The following is a 13,375-nucleotide window of genomic DNA, read 5'->3' as shown; positions in this document are numbered from 1 at the left end:
GGTTCGGAGCGAGCCGGCCAGCTCCCTGGAGCGGGGCGGGGCGGGGCGGGGCGTGGGGGCGGGGCGTGGGGCGGACGGAACCACCGGGGCGGGGTGGGGAGGTAACGGGACGGGCGCGACCATGGCGCGTTGAGGGAGCGGGGGTGGGGATCGGTCCCGGGGAGGCCTGGGGCCGCTGGCTTGTGCGCCGTCTCGACCGCCCCCCCCTTTCGCCGCCGCCGCCGCCGCCGCCCCGGGCATGTCGTCCAACTGCACCAGCACCACGGCGGTGGCGGTGGCGCCGCTCAGCGCCAGCAAGACCAAGACCAAGAAGAAGCATTTCGTGTGCCAGAAAGTGAAGCTATTCCGGGCCAGCGAGCCGATCCTCAGCGTCCTGATGTGGGGGGTGAACCACACGGTAACCAGCTCCCCCGCGCGCGCCCCTCCGAGCGCGGCCCCGCGCGCTCCCACGCCCCCCCGCAGGCCCGGCCCTCACCCCGCGGGTCCTGCTGAGGACGCCCGCAGCCTCTCGCCAAGCCACTTGCACGCCCACCCCACCCTTGCTCGCCGTCCCGGCCGGGTGTGCACTCCCCGCGCGCCACGCGAGGCCTGGTGTCTCCGACAGTGGTATGCCGACGCCCCCTCCCTCTCCTCCAGCCCCTCTGGCTTCCTACGTTGGGCTTGCTCGCTTCGGGCAGTCCCTGGAGCGCAGGGGGAAGGCCTGGGTGCGGCAGAATCGCTCTCATCCCCTCTCCCTGTTTGTTGCATGTGTTTCCCCCCTTGTTCGTTCAACCGGCTGCCAGCTCCCTGTCCAGTTGACAGGGCAAGTGGCCTTGGCCTGCCTGAATATTCCTCTATTTCTGGTTATTTGGTTGGTGCGACTGCTTGAAGTTTCCCATCCTCCAGACCTCCTCACCCCTGACTATGGAAATCCTCCCTGGGTTTCCTTTTTTTCTTCACGAACAAGATGTATCAACTGGAGAAGCACAGGCTTCCTTGAATCACAGACACTTTACCAGGGTCTTCCTGGGTTAGGGAGAAGAGAGAATGTAACCATTTGAGAGAAGGTGAGGCCTGATTATAAGGAAGACTATTCATAGTAGAAATAATGTGCCTTCCTGCATTCTCCTATGATGTTCATGTCAAAGACGCTGACTTCTCTTTTACTGAGCTTTCTGTTGTAAGGTCATGAAAGGTGTGATAATGGTCGGAGGTTAGGATGAGAGAGTGGTCCCCTGGACCCTTGGGATGCTTTGAGATTGTCCTATCAGGAATTTGGAGCCCAGCTTTGGTGCTTAAGCTGGAGGACTTTGTGCCCTGTTTGTTTAGGGTCTTTCTTTTTTCTTTTACAACCACTTGTTCCTTGCGTTCTGACCATTTGCACTGTGACTCCCTACACCAGGAATGATTAAAGGAAGTAAAAGGACCTGAAACACCCAACTTCACCAACTACAAGTTTGGAATGAGGAAGATGAAACTATTGGCTTGGGTTTCCTGTGCATTTCAGTTCTTCAGGCACCCTGACTTTTCAGAGCATTTGAAATAGCCCACAAGACCAAATGATAACAGAGGGGCCTGGGGCCAGCAAGGCTTTTTGTTTTTCTTTGTAGAGGAGCAAACCTCTGGAGAGGGTTGGCTGGAGATCCATGAACCTTAGTCTGAGTCAGAGAGTTAAGAGCTTCAATCTAATACGGAAAAGTGCACGTTTATGGTGAGGTCTTTGTTGGTGTTTTGGTCTCAGACAGGTTACTGTTTTCAGGAACCTCCCTCAGGTGAGAGTCCTGGCCAGGGTAAGGGAGTAGCGTGGGTTTAGTGCCTAGACCCCTGGAAGCGACTTTGGGGCAGTAGTCCAGTAGACTTTGTTTCTTCTGCTTCCTGCTGCCTCAGGGGTCATCTGACAACATTTCGAGGGAAACTGGGTCATCAAAATGTGGACCTCGTATCCCTGCCTGGAAGTCAATTCTTGATTTTGTCCTGCAGCCTGCTTCTCACTAGAAAGCATCCTGTCTATATAGAGAATTGGTGGAGAATCTTACAGCTCCTGCCTTGGAATATTGCCACTAACTACCTTGGGTCCCTGATTCTATACACGGAGAAATGGAGGCCCCAGCTGGAGTATTAGCTCCCCCATGCCTGCAGCAGAAGAGGCAGCTCACAGTCTGGGACGTCGGGCTGTGTGATTCGTGGTGGTGCTTGAATGGCAGGTGTCGCTTTCTGTGCCTCCTGGTTCCTGGTCCGTTTCTCAGCCAGGTGCCATGATAGTAGGGATGATGGTCTTGTTATGTACGCTCGGGTGTGGACGCAGCTCAGTTGGCCCCAAGCATTAGTGCTTCATTAGGGCCTGGTGTAAGGTCTGGTACTTTAGAGTTCTGCATTTGGGAAATGGAGGCATGTCCCTGAAAGAAGAGTGGTATAAAATCTTGCAGTTCTTAAGGGGGTCAGGACTACATAGTTCTTGGTGTATTGCCAGGCTTTCTGGGAGGTTGCCTTCCTTCATAAGCCCACTTTTGCCACTTTTTGCAGTCTGAGGCTTCAGATAGCACATTTTTTTGATTCTTTAGTTGCTCACCCCTTTAAGTGTTTAGGGCATGATAGTCTATGGCTGATGGTGGATGGATATGTCTTTATGGAGGGCAGAAGTCAGTGACTCTCCTGACATGGTTGACTAACCACCGTGTCATCCCAGGAGCTCCTCTTGTGGGCAAGAGGTGCAGCCGGTGGACTTTGTGGAGGGAGACTGCAGGAAACAGGCGAAGAAGTCAGAAGACTTTGGATCGGGGTGCCTGGCTGGCTCAATCAGAGTAGCACGCAGCTCTTGGTCTGAGGGTGGTGAGTTTGAGCCCCATGTTGGGTTTAGACTTTACTTAAACAAATAAAACTAAAAAAAAAAAAGAAGAAGAAGAAGACTTTAGATCTGTCAGGGGAGAACTAGTAAAGAGAGAACACCAGTGTTTTAGTGAGCGTTGTTTTTTTTTTTTTAAGATTTTTTATTTATTTATCAGAGAGAGGGAGAGAGAGCGAACACAGGCAGAGGCAGAGGGAGAAGCAGACTCCCCGCCAAGCAAGGAGCCCGATGTGGGACTCGATCCCAGGAAGCTGGGATCATGACCTGAGCCGAAGGCAGCTGCTCAACCAACTGAGCCACCCAGGCGTCCCATGAGTGAAATACAGTTTAGGGGCTCTGGAGTTAGAGAAAAGATTGCCTCTGAGAGGGGTGTGGAGACCAGAGGAGGCAGACCTGGCTTGCTGACCTGTTGGCGGGGTTAGGAACCAGGTATGCGTGAACCTTCGCTCAGGTGATCACAAGGATTAGGAGCAGCTGGCAGTAACTGTATCTAACCGATAGGAACCTGCTAGACTGTTCTTCAAAGTAACTACACTATTGTACATTTCTACCAGCAGCAGGGTGCTTGTTCCATGCTTATGCACCTAGCACAATGACTGCCATAGAGTAGGTGCACGATGAATGTTGGCTAGAGGGACAGATGGCTAGAAAATGGGACTGAATTATGGCTAACACCAGGATAAAGACCAGGTTTCATTTTCTCCACATCCTTGCCAACACTTGGAATTGTCTGTCTTTGTCATAGCCTCCCTAGTGGGTGCAAAGTGTTACCTCATTGTGGTTATGATTTGTGTTTCCTTGATAACAAATGGTTTTGAGTACCTTTTCATGTACTTATTGGCCATTTATATATTTTCTTTTTTAAAAAAATATTTTATTTATTTATTTGATTGAGAGCGAGAGCATGAGCAGGGGGTAGGACAGAGGTAGGAGAAGCAGGCGTCCTGTGGAGCAGGGAGCCACACATGGGGCTCAGTCCCAGGACCCCGGGATCATGACCTGAGGCAAAGGCTGATGCTCAACTGACTGAGCCACCCAGGCGCTCCGGTCATTTATATATTTTCATCATAGAAATGTCTGTCAAGATCTTTGTCCAATTTTTTAAAAACATTTTTTGCTCATTTTTAATTGGGTTGACTTTTCATTATTGAGTTACAAGAGTTCTTTTTTAGAGAGAGAGAGCTTGAGCTTGGATGGCGGGGACAGGGTGAAGGGCAGAGGGAGAAGGAGGTGGAGAAGCAGACTCCCCACTGAGCAGGGAACCTGATACGGGACTCAATCCTAGCACTTCAGGATCATGACCTGAGCTGTCAGATGCTTAACCAACTGAGCCACCCAGGTGCCCTATTTTTTTTTTTTTTAAGATTTTATTGATTTATGGAGAGAGAAAGCCTGGGGTATGGGGAACCTGATGCAGGGCTCTGTCCCAGGACAGGGAAATCATGACGTGAGCCAAAGGCAGACGTTTAACCAACTGAACCACCCAGGCGTCCCAAACTCACAGTTTTAGTGCTTACAATTAGGTCTGTAATCCATTTTCAACTAATTTTTGTGTATGGTGTAAGGAACAGATTCATTCTTAAGTCTGCTCACTTCTCTCCCACACTCCACCCCCCATGCTGTCCATGCATTTTCTTTGCATAGTGCAGACTCAGAACCTCTTTTACCTGCCTTTTTCTCTTGCTCTGCGACTTTAAAAATCTTCAGTAAATATTCCTGCTCTAGTGGGCCGCCCTTCGCCAGGCCTTTCCACCTCACGGAGAACAGGAAGAGAAGAAAAACTGTGGTGTGAAAAAGGAGGAATAAACGCAGGACTGAATTTGTTGGCACCTGTGGCTCTGTTCTTGCCCTTTTCCTCTCTAGTTTGAGCTCTTACTTGGACTTCTTTGGTCTTGGGGATTTTCAAGACATTGTGTTTCCCGATAGGGGCAGGTAACACCTGACTGTTAGTGCTAGCCGGCCTGCCGCTGAGCCGCCCACAGAACCGTAGGACAAGTCAGGGAACCTGCATGCCTGGCCCACGCCTCCTGGGTGCCTATGAAGGTCATACACGGAAGTAGAAGTTTCTGGAATCAGAAGTTCAGCAGACTAGAACTAGTGACTGAATTTTCATCTCTAGTAGGATCAGCGTAGAGTGAATTCTGGGCTCCTAAATTTCTCACTCAGCTTGGTCAGCCTCCTTATTATTTATGCTGATGGCTCCTGGAGTTAATCATGTGGATAATCCAAAAACCACTTACGTGATGTGAAACCGAACAGATTTCCCATCCGAATATGTTGTATTTAATGTGATCCTTGGATGAATATGCATTCCACAAGGGCACTGTGCTGAAGGGGAGGGGGGTCGGCTCAGGATTGTGCTAGATAGTAGAGGACAGGCACGTCTTCCTGGAACATCGCTTTAGTCATGAACTTTCATGCTTCGAAACTCTTAGTTACTCCCCTTTGTCTACCAAATAAAGTTTCTTCTTTCTCCCTGCTGTTTCAGACTCTTTCTAGGGCACCTGGGTTGGCTCAATCAGCTAAGTGCCTGCTTTTTGCTCAGGTCATGATCCCAGGGTCCTGGGATTTGAGCCCCACGTTGGGCTCCCTGCTCAGCAGAGAGCCTGCTTCTCCCTGTTCCTCTCCCCCTGCTTGTGTTCCTGCTCTCCGCGGTCCCTATCGCTGTCAAATAAATAAGTAAAATCTTTTTTTTTTTTTTAAGATTTTATTTATTTATTTGACAGGGAAATCACAAGTAGGCAGAGAGGCAGGCAGAGAGAGAAGGGGAAGCAGGCTCGCCGCTGAGCAGAGAGCCCGATTCGGGGCTCGATCCCAGGACCCTGAGAGCACGACCTGAGCCGAAGGCAGAGGCTTTTAACCCACTGAGCCACCCAGGTGGCCCAGTAAGTAAAATCTTAAAAAAAAAAAAAAAAAAAGTCAGGTCTTAGCCTCCACAGCCAACTTAACCTTTGTTCTCACCCTTCAGAGTATGAGTCTTTGGCATGGTCACAACAGCTTTGCTGTCTCTTTTCTCCTTATCCTGGTGTTAGCCATACTTCAGTCCCATTTTTCTAGCCATCTGTCCCTCTAGCCAACATTGATTATGCACCTACTATATGCCAGTCATTGTGCTAGGGGCACAAGCCTGGATAAGATCATGTCTTCTTTCTGGAGGCTCATAGCCTCGTGCAACAGTGAAATATGTGAGCAAACCATTACCCCATTGAATGTGCTGTTTGGGATATAAAGATGCACAGAGGAAGACAGGGTTGCTGTGACAGAGGAGGTGTTGTTTAGGCAGATCTTGAAGGATTCTCTTAGCTTTATCCTTTCTTCTGTCCCTGCTGCCACAGTCTGTCACCTTAGCTATTTTATAATGGCCGCATAAATGGTCTTAGTGCTGCTTCTTTTGCCTTGTCCAGTCCTTGCTTGATTTTGATTCCAGGATGCCTTTCTAAAGCATCCATTTGATCATGTGAGGTCCCAGATTTGAACCTGAGAGCACTTCCCATTTCTTGTGCAGTTAAGTCTAGATTTTTATAGTGGACAGATCTAAGTTCACATCCAGGCTCTGCCCCTTCTTGTAGCTTTGGAACTTCATTTTCCTGTTCTATAAAATGAGCAAAATCACTTTCCTTGCAGATTATTAGGAGAGAGGCAAGGAAGGGGGAACACTTCCTTAGTCAAGGTAGCTATTCAGAAGAAGGCTCACACAGCATAGTACGCAGAGCCAAGCTGTGGGTACCAGACAGACCTGGGAGCAAACCCTGACTCAGCACATCCTGTCTGTGTGACCTTGAGCAAGGTATCCTAAACTTTTTTTGCAAAATCAGATTAATAAGTTTGTGTGGCAGTTAAGCATTAGAAATAATAGCACAGAATATATGTTCTCTGTGATATATATAGTAATGTGAAAGCCCCAGCCACTTTCAGGTATTCAATAAAAAGAAGCAGCTGTTATTTATTAATATTGATAGTAGACTAGGCCATTCACTGCTCTTCCTGTGTCCTCTCCGTCCACCCCCTAGCACTTCTGTCCTGCCCTGCCACCCCCCAGACTGCCCTTACACACTGTACTTAAGCTGGGCAGTATACTTTCACAGCTGTGAGGCTTGGTTCTGACTGTTCCCGCTGCCTGGGATTTCCTTCATGTCTTTTTTGTTTTTTTTTTTTGAGAACTACCATCCTAGGCCTTTCTCACGTGTGTTTATTTCTCTTCAGCGTCCTCTAGCAAGCGGCTCTCTGACGCCCACCCCCCGGCAGCACCAATTTCTTCATCTGTTTCTCCCCCTCCCTGTACTCTAACTCCATAGCACTCGTCGCACTGTATTTTTTGCTGTTTTCCCAGCTGGACAGAGCCCATGTCTTCCTGTTTCTGGATCCCCGGCCCTGGCACTGTCCTGGCATGTGTAGAGTAAGGCCCTCACTACCCTGAGTAGAAGTAAACTGAATAGAGTTCGGCGGTGCCTGAGCCAGGTCAGGAGGGGCCTTCCATGCCAGGCTTAGGAGGTAAAACTTTACCCCAAGGTTGATGACTTGAGCCACGGGCCTTAAGTGGGGGTGTAACATGATCTTGTTGTAGATTCGTCCAGTGTCAGGTGCTCTTGGCAATACCAGGAGAGGCATGAGGTGCCCTGTTTCTAGCCTGACGTGTGAGAGCCAGGAGTCTGTGTGACTCTGTTAACCTCACCATCTGAGCCTCTGTTGTTCTGGATGTGTCTGTCCCCGTGTTCACACTACATGTTTACCACTTGACTTTGAGTTTCTGTGTGTCATGGGTTTGTCTCATCTCCCCAATAAGAGGATAAACCTCCTATTCCTCTTGTGTGCACCGCCCCCCATGTACCCTCCTCCTTCCTAACATGAACTAAAGCCTGTGGTAGGTATCTCAGTAAGTGCTTGTTCAGTTAAAATCGAATAAAACTCTTTGGGGCTATAAAAGTTAGCACAACTAAAAAAAAAAAATAGTACAGCTAATCCCTAGAGTGAATCATCTGCATGGGGCCCTGTAGAAATGAGGGACAAGGCTACATAGTTCATATATATGGATTGTTCACCAAAAATTCTCTCAGAAATTTCCTGCTTTTGGGCTGTGTAGTCAAGAAGAGAGATGGCGGGAAATCTAAAAATCTGCCAACTTATAACCATTCGAAGTAGGCTGAACCAGAAGTTATAGCAAATTAATGAATGGGGCATTCTTTTTTTTTTTTTTTTAAGATTTTATTTATTTATTTGACAGAGAGAGATCACAAGCAGGCAGATAGGCAGGCAGAGAGAGAGGGAAGCAGGCTCCCCGCTGAGCAGAGAGCCCGATGCGGGACTCGATGCCAGGACCCTGAGATCATGACCCGAGCCGAAGGCAGCGGCTTACCCACTGAGCCACCCAGGCGCCACCCGAATGGGGCATTCTTGAATAGAATTTTGCCGTTGGAAAAATTCACCCTGGCCCGGCATAGCTGACCCTGTCAGGCAAGGGCTTCCGTCCTGGACGTCCCAGCATTTGGTACTTTTGGCCTTGGCACCAAATCTGGACTGTAGACTCATGCAGAATCAATGAGTAGTACATCCTGGAACGTTCTGGTATAAAACCATGCACTTCGAGCCAGTGCGGTGTGTTCTTTCTGGTGTGGAGGTGTGAACTGGCAAAGTGGGATGATGACACAAGAGCCGTGAACTTCTCAACTTCTTCAGCTGTCCGAGCCAAGCAAGATATGCCAGGAAAAAGGAAGCGGGACAGCTCCCGTGAATGGTTTCTTTTGGCAGGAGAACCAGGAAGCGGAATGGTTTCCTCCACAGGCACGCACTTCGCAGTCGGGTTCCCTTGTAAGCACCCCCTGAAATGGGAGATGGTGTGGCTTTTGTCCTGTGGCCAGTAAGCCAGTGTGGTGGCTGCCACAGACCTAAATGCTGGGGATTTTCAGTGTCCAGTTGGATGAGTTTCAACAAACGTATATCTGATCATGTAATGATCACCCCAAACAAAACAGAACACTGTGTCACCCCAGAATCATACCTCTCGTATCTCTTTACAGTCAGCTGCCCTCGGCCAACCCAGGCAGCTTCTTACTGGATTGCTCTCACTGGAGATCCCTCTTCGAGGAATTCATATGCAGGATATACTCTGGTGTCTGTGCCCATCAGTTTTTGCCAGCAGTTTATTGACTCCCTGCCCCACTGGCAGCTTCTGCTGATACCCTGCCACCCCCCTCCCCAGACATCTACATGCCTGTGCCTACCTTCATTTCCAGGGGAGCAAGTTAGGTTTTTCACCAGTTCTAGGAAAGTGTGGTTCCCCAGCCCAGATCCTGCATTAACTCCCAACTTCTTCCATCCTCTGACATTTCTACCTTAAAAAAAAAAAATGTTTGGAGCATGAAAGGGGCAGCAAATTAAATGCTCTTTCCCCCCATTTATGCTCCTGTGAGTCTCAGTTATTCCCTTTCTGCCACATGGGCCTCATTGAGATAATAGGATTTGCAAGGAAAGTCTCCCGGAGACATAAGGCTGTGCGTCCCCTCCCCCGCATCCATTAAGGCAGACCTAGGGTTTCCTCTGTAAATCCTGAATGCATTAGTGGCCGCTGGGTTGAGGGTCAAATGTCAAATACTCCGCTGTGAAGGGAGAGGACATCTGCGGCTAATTAGACCACTAATTGGCTAAGCTGGGGACAGGGAAGGGCAGGAGACATGCTCTCAGCTCTGTGCCAATGGGAAGCCAGCTCCCTGCCAGCCTCCAGCTCCCCGAAGGGGAATGAAAGCCAATGGGAAGGTTTGTTTGTGGTGGGGCAAGGCACTCTACCCCATCTCGTGCAGTCAGCCAAAGGCAGGACATGGCTTGAGGAGCTGGCCCTGTTTTAATCAGGAGGGGAAAAGTGAGCCAGTGGCCAGATGCCTACCTCTTCTTGCTTTAAATTTAATCCTTTACTTTGGAGATGAGTTATACACCCACACAAACTCATCCAGCTTTTTTCCTACCCCAGCCCAACATCTTGAGTGACCCACAGTTGGTAGGAAAATGTTGAAGGCCTCAGTACCCACACAGGTTGTGTGATGTTTATTCATTGATCCACTTATTGCTACATTTGACAAATATTTATATAATACTTGCCATATGCAGACCATGGGGCCAAGCACCTTGGAGCCTCCAGAGATCAGTTAGATGACCTTGGCTTACAAGGATCAGTAAGTAATATGATCTTGGCCTCACTTAGAGTCTAGCAAGCTTGTGAGGTTGATAAGCATTAATACCACAATGTGAGGGAGGCTGTACGATGGCCAAAGGATGGAGACAAACACAACCTCAGGAATCCCAGGGTCAGAGAGAACATTTATGGTCTAGACAATCATGGAAAGCTTCATGGAGTAGGTGCCTTTTGAGCCGGAGTTTATCAGGTGGGGAGAATCTCTGTACTAGGTAGAGATGAGACTGGGAACTTCTCTGAAGAGAAGGGCAGAAATAAAGACAAGGAGGGAATCCATGGACATACTTTTGGTGACATGGTGGTGTTCATATTGTAGCATCTTGTGTCTCTGAGGCAGGTGGCCTCCTGGCTGAGAAGCTCTCCCTTTCCCCTTGCTTCGCAGATCAATGAGTTGAGCAACGTCCCTGTGCCTGTCATGCTAATGCCAGATGACTTCAAAGCATACAGCAAGATCAAGGTGGACAATCATCTCTTCAATAAGTAAGTGGCTTCCTGAGTGGGCTCAGGTTCTGTGGACAGCCCTTTCCCTCAAGGCAGAGAGCTGCTGAGAACTCACGCATGGCCGTGCCAAGCTGGCACCTGGCAGGGTGTGACAGCGACACCTGGCTCTCCCGGCAGACACACTGACTGGGAAGATCCATTCATTATGTGCCTCTTCCCTTTGTGTCATTCTGTCATTCTCCTTTATCCGCCCGCCTCCAGGGTCCCTCTGGGCGTGTGGCCTGACCCAGGGTGATTCATCTGGGGCCAGGTTAGGGAGCAGCGAGCTGGTGTCTGGTGGGAGGCTGACAGCGGTGGCCCTATCTTGATCTTCATCTGCGGCAAGAAGCTACCAGACATGTTCCTGGCCGGGGTCAAAGGCTGAGCACGGTGCCCAGGGGCGCCTTCCAAAGTAATTCCTCCCACTTTTGTTCACTGTGGCTTCTGGGACTAACACTGGTGTCTGGAGGGCGACTCTGGGCTGGAGCAGCCATTTTACCTGGAGCAGGTGGGTCCTGCCCTAAGGCCTCGGGAGGCCTTGCTCTGGCAGCCCACCGCAGGCCACCTTGGGGAGGCGCTTGCTGCACACACCCTCCTTTCTGCGCTCGCATCCCGGCGCCACCTTCCCTGGCCTCATAGTCCCCGGCACCCCTTCAGCTGGGCTCTGTCACCCCACCACTTCCAGACTGTTAGTCTGAAGGGGAAGCTCGGTTTGAAAACACCCCTTAGTGGCCTCTCTCTGCCATAGTATGTAATAATAACATCATATTCTAGAAGCCCTCTGTCCTCAGAGCTAAGCAGCCAGCCACCCGTGTAGAAGAAAAACTCCTGGGTTTGTGCTCTGCTCTCACGCCTCTTGCTACCACGTCGCACTTCCCTGGATTTTCCACACGTGGAGCAATTGTGTGGGATGGCGGGGTGTCCTGGGCGGGGAGCCGATACTGTGGCTGGCCTCAGCGTTGGGCCCCAGAGGCTCAGCCCCACAAAGCTCCCCCTCCCGCACCGTCTTCAGATGCCAATCACAGGTTGAGGTCGTCCCCTGGGTCAGTGACCAGCCTGCAGTGGGTCCCACATTCCCTCAACCTTCCCCCTTGGGTTTGGTTAGTTTGCTACAGCGGCTCACAGAACTTGGAAAAACAGTTTATTTACTCGCTTACTGGTTTCTTATAAAGGCTACAGCTCAGGAATGCCCTCTCTGGGTGCACCCCCGTCCCCACGCTTGCACCTGTTCGGCAGCCCACAAGTTCCCAGAGCCCTGCCTTCGTTGCGAAGGTGTGATTGATGCGTCATTGGCAATTGGTAATGGGTTCACCCTCCAGCCCCTCTCCCCTCCCTTGCAAGTCAGGGGAGTAGGACTGAATGTTCCAACCAGCACCGAACCTTTGAGGTTTTCCAAAAGTCACCTTTTTTAAAAAAAGTAGATTCCACACCCATTGCGGAGCCCAACACAGGGTTTGAACTCGTGACCCTGAGATCAAGACCTGAGCTGAGATCGATCAAGAGGCGGACGCTTAACTGACGGAGCCACCCAAGCACCCCTCCCCTCCGCCAAAAGTCACCTTATTCACATAAACTCAGATGTGGTTGAAAGGGGCTTGTTAGGAATTAAAAAAGACATGTTTATTGCTCTTATGACTTCAGAAATTCGGTTTTAGTTGCTCTGTGCCTCAGATAGGAACAGAGATCAAACACATCACAGTATCGCACCCCCAAGGAAGGAGAGACAGCCCTTGGGCCTGAGGCAGGAAAGGAGGGGGCTCTGTCCCAGGGCTCAGGGCTCTGGGAGGGGACATCGCACCACCGCCTGTTCCAAGGTCCACGGCTTCTGGTGAGGCTCCACCTTGACATCCTGGCCTAAAGCAGAGCATCCTGCCTCTTCTCTGTCTTTCCTTATTCCTTTTGTCCTCCCAACGGCTGTTGATGTGCCAATTATTAGACCACAGTGCCCGTGCCAAGGGGAGGCAGAGGAGGCCCCTGCCTTCAGGAGAAGCCGCGGCTGTTTATTCCCTCCAAGTGTGTCATCCTGGAGTGTAGTCCCTGGAGGGTGTCTCCGAGCAAGGGGACCATTGTAAAGACAGAGGATTTGCAGGAGGCCACCCTTCAGGGCTATCCTCTCCCCTCCTGGAAGTCTGTGGCTTATTGACCAAGGAGCGGGAAGGGTGGCAGTTGGTGCTGGCAGCCCACAGACAAGGCTTCTGGAAAAGCTGGGATCCCAGTCAGCTGACTGAGGACCTCTTCAATCCAAAGCTCTCTCGTCCTCCATCCGGAGGGAAGCCTGGGGCTTCGTGGGTGTAACCATCTTCAGGCCATGTTGGTAGAATATTCCTCAGAGGAGAAAACTGGTTGAGAAAAGGCATTCCTTTTAGCCATCAGACTGCCAGCTGCCTCACAGCAGCTGTGCACACGCAGCCACTCCCGTGCGTAAGCTCGGCCCTTGGGCAGTGGGGCCCACGCTCCGTCTCACTTCTCAGCAGATGAGGTTTTTCCCCTTTCGTGTAAATTTTGTCAAAAGAGAACGTACACTCAGAAAAAGTACACAAATCCTAAGGATACAGCTCAACTCATTTTTACAAAATGAACACAGGGACGTAAAAATTGAAAAAAAAAATTTTTTTAAGATTTTATTTATTTATTTGACAGAGAGATCACAAGTAGGCAGAGAGGCAGGCAGAGAGAGAGGAGGAAGCAGGCTCCCTGCTGAGCAGAGAGCCCGATGCGGGGCTCGATCCCAGGACCCTAGGATCATGACCTGAGCCGAAGGCAGAGGCTTTAACCCACTGAGCCATCCAGGCACCCCCAAATTTAAAACTCTTAACACACTCAGCATCACCAGGAATGTTTGTTAAAAGTACCGATTTCCAGATTCCTCTCCAGAATTTCTGGGGCCT

The 13,375-nt window shown here is 50.3% G+C and overlaps 1 protein-coding gene across 3 annotated transcripts in view; it reads left to right on the top strand.

Annotated features, from left to right (window-relative positions):
- Nucleotides 1-53: 53 nt before the first annotated feature.
- PIP4K2B (phosphatidylinositol-5-phosphate 4-kinase type 2 beta) overlaps nucleotides 54-13,375 on the top strand; it is a 33,926-nt gene continuing 20,604 nt past the window's right edge. Inside the window, exons 1-3 of one of the 3 annotated variants that reach the window (XM_082704962.1) lie at nucleotides 91-397; nucleotides 947-1,046; nucleotides 10,390-10,487. In XM_082704962.1, coding sequence (XP_082561088.1) covers nucleotides 10,423-10,487 — 65 coding nt within the window. In that variant the 5' untranslated portion in view covers nucleotides 91-397; nucleotides 947-1,046; nucleotides 10,390-10,422. Of the gene's footprint in view, nucleotides 607-946; nucleotides 1,047-10,389; nucleotides 10,488-13,375 lie in introns of all 3 variants that reach the window. The other 2 variants (XM_082704961.1, XM_082704963.1) reach the window with 2 other exon arrangements.

Source organism: Mustela nivalis (genome assembly GCF_964662115.1).
Source record: "Mustela nivalis genome assembly, chromosome: 17".
Lineage (NCBI taxonomy): Eukaryota > Metazoa > Chordata > Mammalia > Carnivora > Mustelidae > Mustela > Mustela nivalis.
This window is presented reverse-complemented; position numbering and strand designations above follow the sequence as displayed.